Source organism: Mesoplodon mirus (assembly GCF_964341445.2).
Source record: "Mesoplodon mirus genome assembly, chromosome: 5".
Classification (NCBI taxonomy): domain Eukaryota; kingdom Metazoa; phylum Chordata; class Mammalia; order Artiodactyla; family Ziphiidae; genus Mesoplodon; species Mesoplodon mirus.
In genome coordinates, this window is record NC_138980.1 from 6,769,384 (window position 1) to 6,784,071 (window position 14,688).

Below are 14,688 nucleotides of genomic sequence, written 5' to 3' on the forward strand. Positions count from 1 at the left end.
CTTTATTAGAAGGAAGAAGAATGAATATCAGTGTTCACGGGTGGAGGTGCATTGGCCTCGCCTTCAGTATGTCTATGTATGTAGCGTTCCCAACTAGCTTTTGCAAACCTTCTGGTTTGAACCAGTGTGCTCTGGAAGTGTTGGCAGTCAGGATATTGTTCACAGTCAAAGGTGTGCTCACTGAATCTAATCTCAATACCGGCCAGATTGCTGAGATTACAGCAAGCAACCAATGGTGGGCCATCCCCAAAGGCATTACCCAATAGGGCAGAAGTCAAAGGGCAGAAGTGTAAAGACAAGTTGAGTGATAATCCTTTATTCCTTGGAGCAATTTTGCTGTAATATTCAAGGATCCTTTTTTTTTAAGTGTCCTCTCAAAAAGGAAAAAAAAAAAAAGCAATAGAGAAAGCCTCCCTCCTTCACCATACAAGATTCCTTTTCCAATGGAGAGTATCTGCCATTCCAATTTCTTTAAGTAGCTTTATATTTGGACATTTAACAGGTGTTCCCAAGGCTGCTCTAAAGAAAAAACAACAATTCTTCCCTGAATCAACAGGTAAATGTTTTTCTGAAATGACAGCAAGAAACAGATCTGGGGGGACTGTCTCTATTTTTCATGGTAAAAAATAATAAAAATAAAAATAATAAGGTAGAGCAGATGATAATCTGCTCTAAAATAAGCTGAGGGAATGAAAAAGTGCTTAGAAACCTGTTGCATCCTTTTTCCATTAAAATAATTATTATTAAAATGCTACAGATGCACTGCCCACAAAATGCTCACAAGTGGTCCCCGTTTGGGTGATACTGCCCACGGTTAACCAGTGGCTGCTGCACTGGGCTCCCTAGAGCATGGGCACTGACACAGAACTCTGTGGGTCTTTACAGTTACAAGACTGCTCCCTAATTGTAATCCCTGATTATTTTATAGACTCTGATCCCATCTTCCCTTGGTTGGCCTTCCAAAAGTCTTCCAGATGGATGTGCATGTATTTCAGGAAACTGGGCGAGTCCTTTGCAAGGATCTTTTTGACAAGGAAAATGGGGTCTTAGGAGGGCTTGCTTGGGGTTCTCTAGAAAGGAGGAAGGCGTCAAACGCTTATCCTCCTCAAGGACTTTTACGAACTCAGAGGAGAAAAGTGAAATTTGTCACGTCTCTTTCTCTGTGGAACAGTGGTCTTGTCATGCCCAGGGCAGCTCAGATTCCAACAAAAACAGAAGCAGTAACATGTCCAGAGAGGCTGGAGCATCAGTGGAGACAAAGAGCAAAAGAGAGCCTGCTTCTCCAGGCCTGGATGGGCTCAGAGGCATCCAGCTGCAAGCCAGCTGGACTTAGTTTAAAAGACCACATGTGGAATATTGGTTTGGTCCCAGATCCCACAGTTTAAGAGGAACATTTCCAAACACAGCCTTAGTCAGAAGAGCCCTCTCCTCTAAGACAGACCTTGAAGCTGTGTCACACAGAATAATTGAGGGCACTTGGAAAGTTAAATTTGACTTGGCAAGTCCAAAAGGCTTCAAAAGACACTTGATGAACACTTTCAAGTATTTTTTTAGGGCTTCCCTGTGTGGCGCAGTGATTAAGAATCCGTCTGCCAGTGCAGGAGACACTGGTTCGAGCCCTGCTCCGCGAAGATCCTACATGCCTGGAAGCAACTCAGCCCGTGCGCCACAGCTACTGAGCCTGCGCTCTAGAGCCCATGAGCCACAGCTACTGAAGCCCGGGCACCTAGAGCCCGTGCTCCGCAACAAGAGAAGCCACCACAGTGAGAAGCCCGCGCACCGCAACGAAGAGTAGCCCCTGCCTGCCACAAGTAGAGAAAAGCCCACGTGCGGCAACAAAGACCCAACACAGCCAAAAATAAAATAAATTCATTTAAAAATATATATATATATATATATTTTTATGGTAGAAGATGGAGTAAATCTGATTGCCTGGGAGAGCAGAATTAGTTCAACATTTGGCTAATCAGAAGGAAGAATTTCGTAAACTGAGGGCTCTTAGAAATGGAATGTATCCCCTTGGGGAGTAGCGAGTCCTTCTGCCAGGGCTATAAAGCTGATGCTGCCATTCCACTGGAGAGGAAAGAGGGGAATGATTTCCAGGAGGCAGGATATTCAAGCAGTGAAAACTGGGTTTTGTGTCAGGTTGCACCCAAACTTGGGGTCCAGCTCTGTTTTTGTAAGGCCCTGAGAAATTTCTCTTGAACCCTCAAGTTCCTCGTTATGAGATGGGTATAACGTCTCCTCCAATGAGTTATTATGCAAGTAAATGAAGTATTAATTCATTTATTAATGAATTTATTAATGAATTGATTAATTAATAATTCATTAAAATGAATTATTAATTCATTTATTAATGAATTAATTCATTAATTCATTCTAGTGCTTGGCACGGTAGAAATGTTAAATTCACGATTGTTGCTGCCCCTGTTATTACCCAAGCTTGATAAATTGGATAGGAAGAGAAAGTACATCATTTTCTCAGATTTCTTTAGCCCTCTGATCCTGTGGTCACTGTGGGGCCCATCCTATCAAAGTTCCTGGTGCCATCTTCCTAATTCCCTGCTTCCTATTTCAGCACCACTCCAGATCTTCCTAGACAATGGTCTATATTCTCACCTTTCCCACTGCCGCTCTCCACCCACAACCAGAAGCAGTCTTTCCTATACTCCATTCTTTTGTGACCCTGCTTTCTACAGCGATAACTGGGTATTCTAGGAAGTGATGTATATTAAGAATACTATGTTAATATGACTATATAGTCACCTTATCCTTTAAATTTTTTCTCCTGCTAGAAAGCAAGGGCTGAGCACAGCAACCAGTCAATAGCCGACAGTCAATCAAAAGTCTACATGGTCAGAAGGAGGGCTCTTTACTAGTGGGATTCTATAGATCATGCTTCGCTTTTCTAGAGACGATGATAGTGGTCATTTGGGGCGAGGTAGAATACAGAGCAGTCCTGTGACAGGCTGCCTGGAGGATGTTAGGTGCAGGGGGACCTTTTCCGTTCACTCATTCATGCTCTGGAGAGCTTTAACATTCACTCTGCCCCTGTCTTTCTCCAACCCCAGAAAAGAGCAGAGCTCCACGCAGAAGTGCTGGAAGGACGTGCAAGTGGGGGACTTCATCCAAATGCAATGCAATGAGACCATCCCAGCCGACACACTCCTCCTCTTTTCCTCGGACCCCAGTGGGATCTGTCATCTGGAAACTTCCAACTTGGATGGAGAGGCAAACCTCAAACAGAGGCGTGTTGTAAAGGGCTTCACACAGCAGGTAGGGCTCTTTCTAAGATCTTCAACTGGAATGGCGAAGGGAAGATGCCAGCCAGTCCTACTGGCAAACTTTATTTAATCTGTTGTGTAGAGGAGAATGTAGTAGATGCCTCCTTTTCCCAGGCACTTAGGTACACTTAATCTTCCCACCAACTCTCTGAGATGGATATCATCCCCTTCTCATGGATGGGGAAACTGAGGCTTGGGAAAGGTAAAGAACTTGCTGAAGGCCTCAGAATCCTTAAATGGGGACCCCCTCCATTCAACTGAAGAAACTCTGCTTTCTGCTCTAAACCGAGGAGTCTAGTATCTGCTCAATGACTCAAGACCAACCCATTTTTCTGTGCTTCTCCAATCCTGGCTCATCCTGCCCAGCTCAGCTTCAGCAATTTCTCCTTCCATGAATGCTTTCTAGTACTCCTTTGACCGCAGCATAAAAGCAGCAAGGTATCATTAACTATTTTTCCATTTGTGTAGGTCTTACCTTCTCAACAGTACTGAAACCTCTTTAAGGACAGGGAGTGATCATCAACATTTTAATTTAATCCCCACTTTACGTGTGTGATACCCTGGATATCATGGAGGAATCATGACTGTTTGGTGGTGAAGAGCCCAGGCTCTAGAGTCTGGCAGAGCTGAACCCAAAGCCCAACCCCACCATTTATTAGCTGTCTCACCTAAGGCAAGTTATTACCCTCTCACACCTTCATTCCCTCATCTGGAAAATGGGCACAAAAATAGTACCCTCTCCATAGGGTGTTTCTGAAGACTGCATTGTTACTGAGCCAAACTTGGTTCTGCTTTTGCCCACGTGCGGTAAAGCCAGTCTACTGACACTGGGTCGTAGTGAAGGAAAACGCAGCATTTATTGTAAGGCTCCATACAAATAGTCTGGGACAGCTAGTGCTCAAAAAGACTGAACTCCCTGATGGGTTTCAGGAAAACATTTTTAAAGGCCAGCTAAGGGAGGGCGGGGTCACAGGGTACGTGATCTCCTCGTGCACAATTCTCTGATTGGTTGATGGTAAGGGAACAGGGTGGTGTCACAGGGTTTATCAATCCACAGGCGCCATTAGGTCTTGGGGCTATGTGCTCATGGTCATCAAATAGTTAATATCTTCCATTTGATGGGGGTTTTCATGTCTGTCAAACAACTCAGGAAATGTGCATCAGATACTATTATCTAGGTACTTCAGAAAGGAACTAAAGCAAGGAATATGGGGGAGAGGTCAGCCCCAAAAAGGCCCCATAAGGTCCTGCTCGATTATAAAATAATATGTACATGAATTACTTAGCATGAAGCTAGGCACATAGTAAGTAAGAGACCAGTAAATAGTTGGCAGTAAATATCAATGGCGTTCATAGGCAATATGCGTTGACTGATCAAAACTGGGTGTGATATTCCAGTTTTCCATTAAAATTCCCCTTGAAAGTGTTGATTTCCCATCTGGTACCTTGCTCTATGCATGGAAAAGAATAAAATTCTATCACTCCTCTTCATCCTGACAGCCTGTGGCTAGGGAGAAAACGAATGAATCGGGGGATTTAGAAGAAGGAAGGCAAGTGGTTCATTCCTCAGAGATGCTCATGAGCTAACGTTTCGTTATCTAGACAGAAACTTCTCAAGAGAAGGCCACTCATCATACCTCACTTTGCCTCTCTCAAAGCCCCAGATGAACAGTTCTCATAAAATCGCTTTTCTATGACTGAACTCTGTTCTCTCATCCTTACAATGGGAATAGTAAGAATGGCTCTCCCAAAGTTGTGCTGTGTGATTCAAGTGAGATAAGGAACGTAGAGAACAAACTAGAGGGTTTGCTGCATTGCAGATACACAGTAAACGGTCTATGGCTGCTACCTCGGCTACAGTTCCTACAGTGGGAATGGAAACCACCACGACCACCGCGCCGTCACCTTGCTTTGTGGTTGTGATAGTGGCTCGGTCCTCCCATTGGTGTCCAGGCTCTGTTGAGTCAATCACTGCCCTGGGGCTTGGCGTCTGAGTTTCCTCTCCTTTGCTTGTCCTTGTCACACTCACCCAATCATCCCAGTGTTTACAAAAATGTAGGGCGGGATCTGGGTAAGCTCACAGCGCCATCCTAGACACAAAATAATCTATTTCTTGGCTCAGGGCCCTGTGGGCTGCCCTCTAGAGCAAAGGTTTTCAAGCTTTTTTAACCACAAGTCACGATAAGAAATACATATTGCACACACACACCTAGCCACATGCACATGTGGGTATGTGTGTGAGTGTGTAAGACTGCCACCTCAGTCATACTACATGCAAAGGACTCTGAAACTTTCTATTCTATTCTACCGGGTTTTGGTTTTTGTTGTTGTGTTAATTGATTTATTTATTTATTCATTTATTTATTTTTGGCTGTGTTGGGTCTTCATTGCTGTGCACAGGCTTTCTCTAGCTGTGGTGAGTGGGGGCTTCTCTTGTTGTGCAGCACGGGCTCTAGGCACTTGAGCTTCAATAGCTGTGGCGCACGGACTCAGTTGTGGCTTGCAGGCTCAGCAGTTGTGGTGTGTGGGCTCAGCAGTTGTGGCACGCAGGCTCTAGAGTGCAGGCTCAGTAGTTTTGGCGCACGGGCTTAGCTGCTCCGTGGCATGTGGGACCTTCCCGGACCAGGGCTCGAACCTGTGTCCCCTGCATTGGCAGGCGGATTCTTAACCACTGCGCCACCAGGGAAGCCCCCGTTTTTGTTGTTGTTGTTGCTGTTGTTTTAAGTTCCAGGAGCAGCAGAACGTGTGTGCGTTTGTAAATCTACCCTTCAGCTGGCCCATCCCAACATCCTCACCGTAACTCTAAGTCGTTTACTCTTTCTCAGGTAGTTATTTCGGCACTGTTGAGGTTCACCCAGTCCCTTCTCTTTTTTGCCACTGGCAGTGGCTCCCAAGCTGTTTCTTGTATATTAATTGGTCTGATAGTTTGGGATTTGACTAGAATGAAGAGCTGGATGAAAGGGTCATTCACGCTCCACTGCTATAAACCAGCTAATTCAAGTTAATCACATCTCTCAAACTCTAACCCTAAATTCTAATAGGGTACTTGGTGTCATGATTTACCAAAATAAATAAATTCACTTGTAAAGGGAACAAGATTTATCTGATTTTGAAAGTTTCCAGAATTCTCTATTCTATTTCACTTCTTGATTCTCCCCCTCACTTTGCTTAAGTGTGCTTTTCCAGTTCTATAAGAACAGGGATAAATAGTACTAATAATAATGCCCTTTTTTAAAGCTCTTATATACATATAAGGTAAGTGAGGCACAGAAACGTGAAGTAACTTGCCCAAGGTCACTAAGCTGGGAAGTACTGGAACCAGGATTCAAAGCCAACTTTGTCCAGTCTCAGCACTTAAGGTTTGCAGTAGCTCATCTCCCTGGTCCTTTGACTCTCACCCAGACTTTACCCAGAATTGCTTACTTGAAAACACACATTTATCGTTTTCAATATTCTTTCCACATGTAAGTAACAAGCAGCAGGAAGAATAAAAGCAGGCCTAGCCAGCTCCCTGGGGAGGAGGAATTTTAGCTGCTCTTTGCGACCTTGCCTCTCCCTTATGTCTTCAGTGCAGAAAGATTTCTGAATATGGACAGAATTCTCTTCTGACTAACTCTCTATATAATATTTCTCAAATGTGCTGAACAAAGATGTTGACGAGAGTTGCAAGAAAAATACATGCTGCACTGTCATGTGAGATCAGAAGGCAATAGGTTACAAGTTTTCCAACAGTGTGGACTGCAGAACTTCTCAGATACTTTACTAAAGGGGAAGGGAGGGGGAGGGTGGTACTAGTATATAAGATCTCTACTTATTTAACCACAGAAACCGTTTATGCCAAGGACCACATCCCAGGACTACTACAGGAGAGGTGGGATCACAAGTTAGAAATTCGCCTTAAACGCACTGAAGGTGTTTTGGATGTATCATAACCATCACGGGGAGAAACTTTTTCATGTATACACGCATCCTTCCCCACTATCATCACCCAATTATGATTCATGGGGACTGAGTAGTGGTCTGGGCATGCATATTTTTTAAATGTTCTCCCGGATGATCTTAATAGGAACCTACCACTAGTTCATCAGAAACCTGTGTAATAAAGGGAAGGTGTTACCTCCAAAAAACACTCATCATAATCATGGGAATAAAGCCACCATCTACAGGAGTCTTACATGTTTTGCCCATATTGTCCTTTGTCCTCATGACCATCCTGTGAGGGGGACATCACTACTCCATTAGACAGATGAAAACCCTAAGGTACAGAAAAGGCAAAATTCACCACTTGTCTCAGAGAAGATTTTGGACACCTGCAAATGTGGTTTGTTTCTCAATTTAATACCTTAAATAATTAGTATTAATGACTTTTTTTAGCTTGTTATTCCTATTGGCTATGAGACTTTGATTTTGCCCAAAGGGGGTTTTTACTAACCTCAGAGATTTCTAGAAACTCCCAACCCCACACCATATACCCACAACCATTCTCACGGCTGTGTCCTGTTCATCCAGAGTCAGTAAGACAAACTTTGTCCCAGCTCCTCTAGATCAGCACTTCTCAAGGTGGAGTCTGCCAAACCCTTATCTCAAGAGATAGTTCTTAAAAAACAAGGTCTGTGGTCAAATCTGATTAGGAGGCCGGAGTCCTGTGGACCCCTCTTGGAGGTTCCAACGTCCATGAACATTTTAAGGTCTCGGAGAAGACCTAGAGGAAGGAGGCCAGTTAAACTTTCTTTAACCCTGAGCTTTCCAAACTCATTTAACCTCAGAACCATTTGGGGCACAATAATTTTTCACCTTCATATGGAAACTTGAACACATTAATCTACATTGTGTGGAACACAAGTGACCTCAACAGGTGAGGAATGACCGAGAGGCTGACCATCCTCATGGCTTAGACAGCTCGTCCTTGCCTTTCCTGTCTAGGTTCAGAGGAAATTATAAACATGAGAGAGCTTCTCAAAAGGATCTTTCCCCTGTGACACAGCACATCATTCTCAAGGTTGCCAAAGAGTTAGTTTCAAAATCCATTTCCCAGAATGCAACTTGGACCAAGTCAGGTTTCGGGGTTTTTTTTTTTTTTTTCAATTGGAACTTTTATCATGATGGGCCATCTTTACTTTCACACCGTTATTGACCTGTTCTTGAAATATTTATTCCTACATCCCATTGCTGGGAAAAGGACAGAAAAGGAAGGAATACAAAATTAGGATTATGCCGAGGTCTGCAGAACAGGCAAGAGGACTTCATTAGAGAATTAAATTGTACAGTTTTCTCTTTGGGGACATTTTTGACACCTGAAATCACTTCTTTTGAAAAAAATTATGAATTGAAGTATAGTTAATTTACAATATTATTTTAATTTATGCTGTACAGCAAAATGAGTCAGTTCTACACATATATACATTCTTTTTTCATAGTCTTTTCCATTATGGCTTATCAAAGAATATTGAATCTAATTCCCTGTGCTATACAGTAGGACCTTGTTGTTTATCAATTCTGTATATAATAGTTTGCATCTGCTAATCCCAAACTCCCAATCCATCCTTCTTCCACCGCCCCCGGCTTAGTAAAATCTCTTCTTTAAAGGGGTTCCAAGATGGGCACTAGAGATTTGACACCTGAAAATAAGTCTGTGCCATTTATTTTGGTAGATGGAACATTTACCAAAGCCAAAGAATCAGAAATGAATTCTTCCAATTAGTATTTCAGAGCAATTCTCCTAGTTATCTTTTGTCCAAACCATTGACGCCCAAATCCTACTGAAGTGTGTGTCAGATCATTTCCCAGTGACAAGGAATTTGAGACACCAAGTTCACATGGACCAGCCTCTTCAGCATCACCCGAAAGCTTGTCAGAAATGCAAAACTTCAGGCCCTGCCCCAAACTAAACCAGACTCTGCAGTTTAAGAGACCCCCAGGTGATTCATGTGCAATTGAAGTTGGAAAGTACTGGCCTAGAGCACCACTGATTAATGTAATAATTGTGCCTATCTGTTTTATTGCCCACGTGAAAGATTCTTAATTGACTCTGCCTTTTAACTAGCTTGAATTCCACTGATGGTTAGTGCTTTTAAGCCATTTGCTCAACTAAAAAGAGCCATTGGTAACCTGGATCCTCCGCAGTGAATGTGTGTGCTGATTTAACATATTTAGACAGGAGAGCACTTTACCTACGGAGTTGAGGTGGGATGGGGAATTATCTGTCACCATCCCAGTTCAGTGGTGATGCATCCTGAATGAAACAAAAAGTCTCTGCCTGTCCATTCAACTTGTCTGCCCCTGAGGACCAGAGAAGAATCCTCTTTCCTGGTGGATTTGATAATGGGACCGCCCCTAGTGGGCTGTTACACATTTTCTTGAAGAATGATACTTAGGGCGAGCTGCCCGTGACGTTGCCTGCGCTGTTTGAAACTGCAGAACCCGTTACCAGCTTGGGGCAACTACCGCTCCGGCTGGTTCCGGAGCCCGTGCGTGCCAGGAGGGCTAGTGGCGGGCGTGAGGTGGCTCTAGCCTTTCGCGTCTCTGCAGCCTGGAGACTAGAACCGGCACTTTCGTAGGACGCCACCTCCAATCGCAGCGCTGGCGCGGGCGGAGGCTAAAACACACGAGTCCTGAGACTGAGGAAAATGCGCCAAGTTCCCGTCGGCGGCGTCGTGGGGAAGACCCCAGCGGTTCGGGCGCCGGGCGAGCGGAGCCGCTTCTGGCGCTCCTTGCCGTCCTGGGGCGGGGACGGGGACGGGGGCGGGGACGGGGGCGGGCGCCGCTTCGGGGATGTAGTCGGTGCCGGCGCCCAGGCAGGACCGAGCCGCAGCCCGGGTTCCCGCTCTTGAGAGCGAATGGGCACTCCCCTGCGGGGAGGGCGATCCGGCCAGCTTTTCCGTGGGTCGCGGGCCCCCGCAGGCTCGGGGCAGGGGCTCACCTGTCGCCCCCGCCCTCAGCCCGGTTAGACTTGTCGGCGTCACCGCCGCGGACCTCGCTCTGGGCCATGACCATAGTTACGGGAGAAACATTGGTGATGTCACAACCCCCAGTGATAAGGACAGCCAGGAGCAAGAAATGGTATAGCAGAAGAGACGGCCCCTGGGCAAATGTTATATTCTACATATGCTTGGTGATTACAGGGTCCCTGTATAAATGAATTCTCCTCAACTCCTTGGGATTTGAAGAGAAAATGCCCCGTGTCATACCTCGTGAAAGTAATAGGCTTTCAAGAGGTAGTCCCTCAAAAAAAACCAGACGTCCCTTGAAGTTTTTTCAGAAAAAGGAAACCAAGAGAGCCTTGGATTTCACAGATTCTCAAGGAAATGAAGAAAAAAACTTCTGAATACAGAGGATCTGAAATTGATCAAGTTATTCCTGCAGCACAGTCCTCACGTGTCAACCGTGAGAAGAGAAAAAACTTGTTACCGTTTGTGGGACTGAATAATCTCGGCAATACTTGTTATCTTAATAGTATACTTCAGGTATTATATTTTTGTCCTGGTTTTAAATCTGGAGTGAAGCACTTATTTAATAGTATTTCAAGGAAGAAAGAAGCCCTAAAAGATGAAGCCAGTCAAAAAGCTAAGGGAAACTGCAAAGGAGATTCTTCAGTAAGTTTTGAACTAATATGCAGCTTACATTCCTTGATCCTTTCAGTCGAACAGCTTCAGGCTAGTTTTCTCTTACATCCAGAGAAATATACTCGTAAACTTGCTACTCAGCCAAGGCGACTACTTAACACACTCAGGAAACTCAACCCTATGTATGGAGGATATCTACAGCATGATGCACAGGAAGTATTACAGTGTATTTTGGGACACATTCAAGAAACATGCCAACTCCTAAAAAAAGGAGTAAAAAATGTGGCAGAGTTATCTACTAAGGTAGAAGAAAAACATCCGAAAGAGGAAATGAGTGGTCATAACAGCATGGAGATGGACAGTATGAGGCATTCTGAAGACTATAAAGAAAAACTGCCAAAAGTACATGGGAAAAGAAAGAGTGACACTGAACTTGGTAACATGAAGAAAAACGTTAAAGTCTCTAAGGACCACCAGTCTTTGAAAGCAAACCAGAGACAAACCAGATCAAAAAGAAAAGCTACAGTTGATTCATCAGATATTCCTGCTAAAATCATCCCCAAGTACATTTCTGAAAATGAGAGTGCAAGACCCTCACAAAAGAAATCAAGAGTTAAGAGAAACTGGTTCAAGTCTACAGCTAAGCAACCCAGCATTATTTCTAAATCCCTTAGTCTGGGTAAAATAACAACAAACCAAGAATCCAAAGGACAACCTAAAGAAAATGAATGTGGTCTTGAAGAGGACATGGGGAAGTATGAGAATGATAATACAGCTGATGGTTGTGGACTTGAATCTCCAGGGAAGAATGTTATGCCTGTTAAGGAAGTTAAGCCCATCAACAAAGGTGCAGAGCCAATTGGTTTTGAGCTGGTGGAGAAACTATTTCAAGGTCAGCTGGTAATAAGGACTCGTTGCTTAGAATGTGAAAGTTTAACAGAAAGAAGAGAAGAGTTTCAAGACGTCATCGTACCAGTGCAAGAAGATGAGCTTTCCAAAGCAGAGGAGAGTCCTGAAAGTTCTTCAGAGCCAAAACCAGACATGAAGACCCTGAGATGGGCAATTTCCCAGTTTGCTTCAGTGGAGAGGATTGTAGGAGAAAATAAATATTTCTGTGAAAATTGCCATCATTATACGGAAGCTGAACGAAGTCTTTTGTTTGACGCAATGCCTGAAGTTCTAACTATTCATTTGAAGTGCTTTGCTGCTAGTGGCTTCGAGTTTGATTGTTATGGTGGTGGACTTTCCAAGATCAACACTCCTTTACTGATACCTCTTAAACTGTCACTAGAAGAATGGAGCACAAAGCCAACCAATGACAGCTATGGATTATTTGCAGTTGTGATGCATAGTGGCATTACAATTAGTAGCGGGCATTATACTGCTTCTGTGAAAGTCACTGACCTTAACAGTTTAGAACTAGATGAGGAAAATTTTGTGATCGACCAAATGTGTGAAGTAGGTAAGCCAGAACCACTGAATGAGGAGGAAGCAAGGGGTGTGGTCAAAAACTATGACGATGAAGAAGTGTCGATTAGAGTCAGTGGAAATACCCAGCCAAGTAAAGTTTTGAACAAAAAAAATGTAGACACTCTTGGACTTCTCAGAGGACAAAAGACTCAAGCAGGTTATGAGTTATACAACAAAGCATCTCATCCTGATAAAGTTGCCAGTACAGCGTTTGCTGAAAATAGAAATTCTGAGACTAACAATACTAATGGGACCCATGAATCTGATAGAAACAAGGAATCCAATGGCCAAACAGGCATTAGCATGAGTGATTTTGAAAACAAAATTTCATATGCAGTGCAAAGCTTAAAGGAGTATGAGGGGAAGTGGTTGCTTTTTAATGATTCTCAAGTGAAAGTTACTGAAGAGAAGGACTTTTTGAATTCTCTTTCCCCTTCTACATCTCCTACATCTACTCCTTACTTGCTATTTTATAAGAAATTATAGAGTGAGTGTATTTTCCTTGTGTGTATATTAAACATTGGTAAATTGATTACATCAAAAAGTCTTTAGCTTATCTTTTGAAGCTATTGGATATTATGGGTCTCTCTAGGTTTCTATATAAATAGTGAAATCTGAGTTATTGAAAACCATGTTAATTTTTAGAATTCCTTTATCCTTAGTGGAGACTAGGGATTGATGCATTAGCTTCTGGGAACAAACTTGTATAGGTTCTTAACTGAATTATTCAAAATGGAAGCATTTAAACACTTTGAATTTACACCTATCTTTTGTGTTTGCTTTTTCAAATAAAGTGCTTGTATTTTTATCTCCATATTTTGGAGTAATTATCTACATGATGTTTATAGGTTCTGTGGTTTTTCAGCTAAGAAGCAGAATCTCATTTCAGTACATTCACTTGTGTAAGTCATGAAGCCAGATCTTTGATGGGCTGTATTAGAGGCACGTGTATGAACAGCTGTACCAGCGGTTTGCTGCAGCTGTTAAATGAAGTAATGCATGGAAAATGCTTAGTATAGTTTCTGGCATTCAGTAGCCCTCAGAAAATATTGGCTAAAATATTACTAAGGAGAGTTCTATAACCTGGATAGCCAAGAGTCACCATGAGCTTGACTCAAGGGAAGTAAGAAAGACAGATCATTGGCTGGGGTGTTGAACCGCATGGAAGAAGACAAACGCTTTACCATAGAACTTGACGCCAAGCTATAATAACGTAGCAAAATAGGCCTGGGGAAAGAATCTGAAAGTGCACAAAACAGAGGATCACAGTGTCATTTGAAGCATGACTAGGAAAAGTGCCACTGGCTGTAGTTGACAGACCAGCAGACCCCTGCACCCACTCTGCGGGTCTCTGCTCTGCATTTGGCACCAGCCAAGTAGCCTCCTCTCTAAAGGGTCAGTTTTGCAAGTGCCCACCCGACTCCCATGGCCTCGCCCTGTGCTCAGAGAAGGCCATAAACTATGTTGGCCAATTCACCTTGTCATTTCAGGATAGAATGCATTAGGTTCTCCCCCAAACTCAATGGCTGGAAGAATCATAAAACAGGAATTCAGGGGTCCCTGAAGCTCTGCACTTGTGTCAACAGGCCTGATTTGTATCTGAGCGGGTGAGCATTTATAGCCTCTGATTTGCCATTGTGGAGCTCACAATTCCAAAAGCTGAGGCTCCTGTTCCCCACCCAGCCTCAGTTATGTTTATGTCACCAGCTTCTGAGGCGTCATCTGCTTAGTACTGCACTTTTGAACAGGACCAAGAGACCACGCTGAGCCATGAAGTCCCCACAGCTATCACTCCTATGTCCTGGCAGACACACCTATGTGACCTTACACAAGTTAGATAACCTTTCTGGGCTTAAGTTTCCTCATCTATGAAACTGAGATAACAGTAATAATAAAAGTTGTGTCATTATTAGGCAGCTAAATGGTAACGTTGGTTAAATGCTGGGCTTATTACAGGCACTTAATACAAATAAGTTTATTCTATTACATTACATTAAATACATTATATTATATCATCTCATCTCATCATATCTCATCATATCATACATCATATTATTATGATGCCATTTGGGGAAGTCTCCATTAGTGCGTCCATAACAAAAAGATGTCAAAATGACTTAAGATTAGGAAAAGCTTCTCCTCTACTGCCTCATGTTCAAGACAAATCGACAAGGAATCAATTACTGAATATTTACTGAACACTCCCCTGTGTGCTAGACACCATACCGGACTCCGTGTAGGTACGGAAATATAAGACTCAGGGTCATCCCAGCTCTCAGCCAGCTTATTACATAGTTGAAAGTAGAAGACGCATGAAACAATTAGGCCTCCGGGTGTTAATGAATTCACATAAATACAGAGGCCCCAAGCTG

General features: G+C 43.4%; 1 protein-coding gene across 1 annotated transcript; it reads left to right on the forward strand.

Annotated features, from left to right (window-relative positions):
* The first annotated feature begins 10,458 nt into the window (after positions 1-10,458).
* Positions 10,459-13,252, forward strand: LOC309804807 (ubiquitin carboxyl-terminal hydrolase 1-like). Its single transcript, XM_082622412.1, has one exon. It carries the CDS (start codon positions 10,589-10,591, stop codon positions 12,800-12,802), a length of 2,214 nt encoding a protein of 737 aa, XP_082478538.1. The 5' UTR covers positions 10,459-10,588; the 3' UTR covers positions 12,803-13,252.
* The last annotated feature ends 1,436 nt before the right edge of the window (positions 13,253-14,688 follow it).

Excerpts from the sequence above, each read along its gene's own strand:
- LOC309804807 (XM_082622412.1), top strand. The coding sequence starts at position 10,589 with ATGAAGAAAAAAACTTCTGAATACAGAGGATCTGAAATTGATCAAGTT.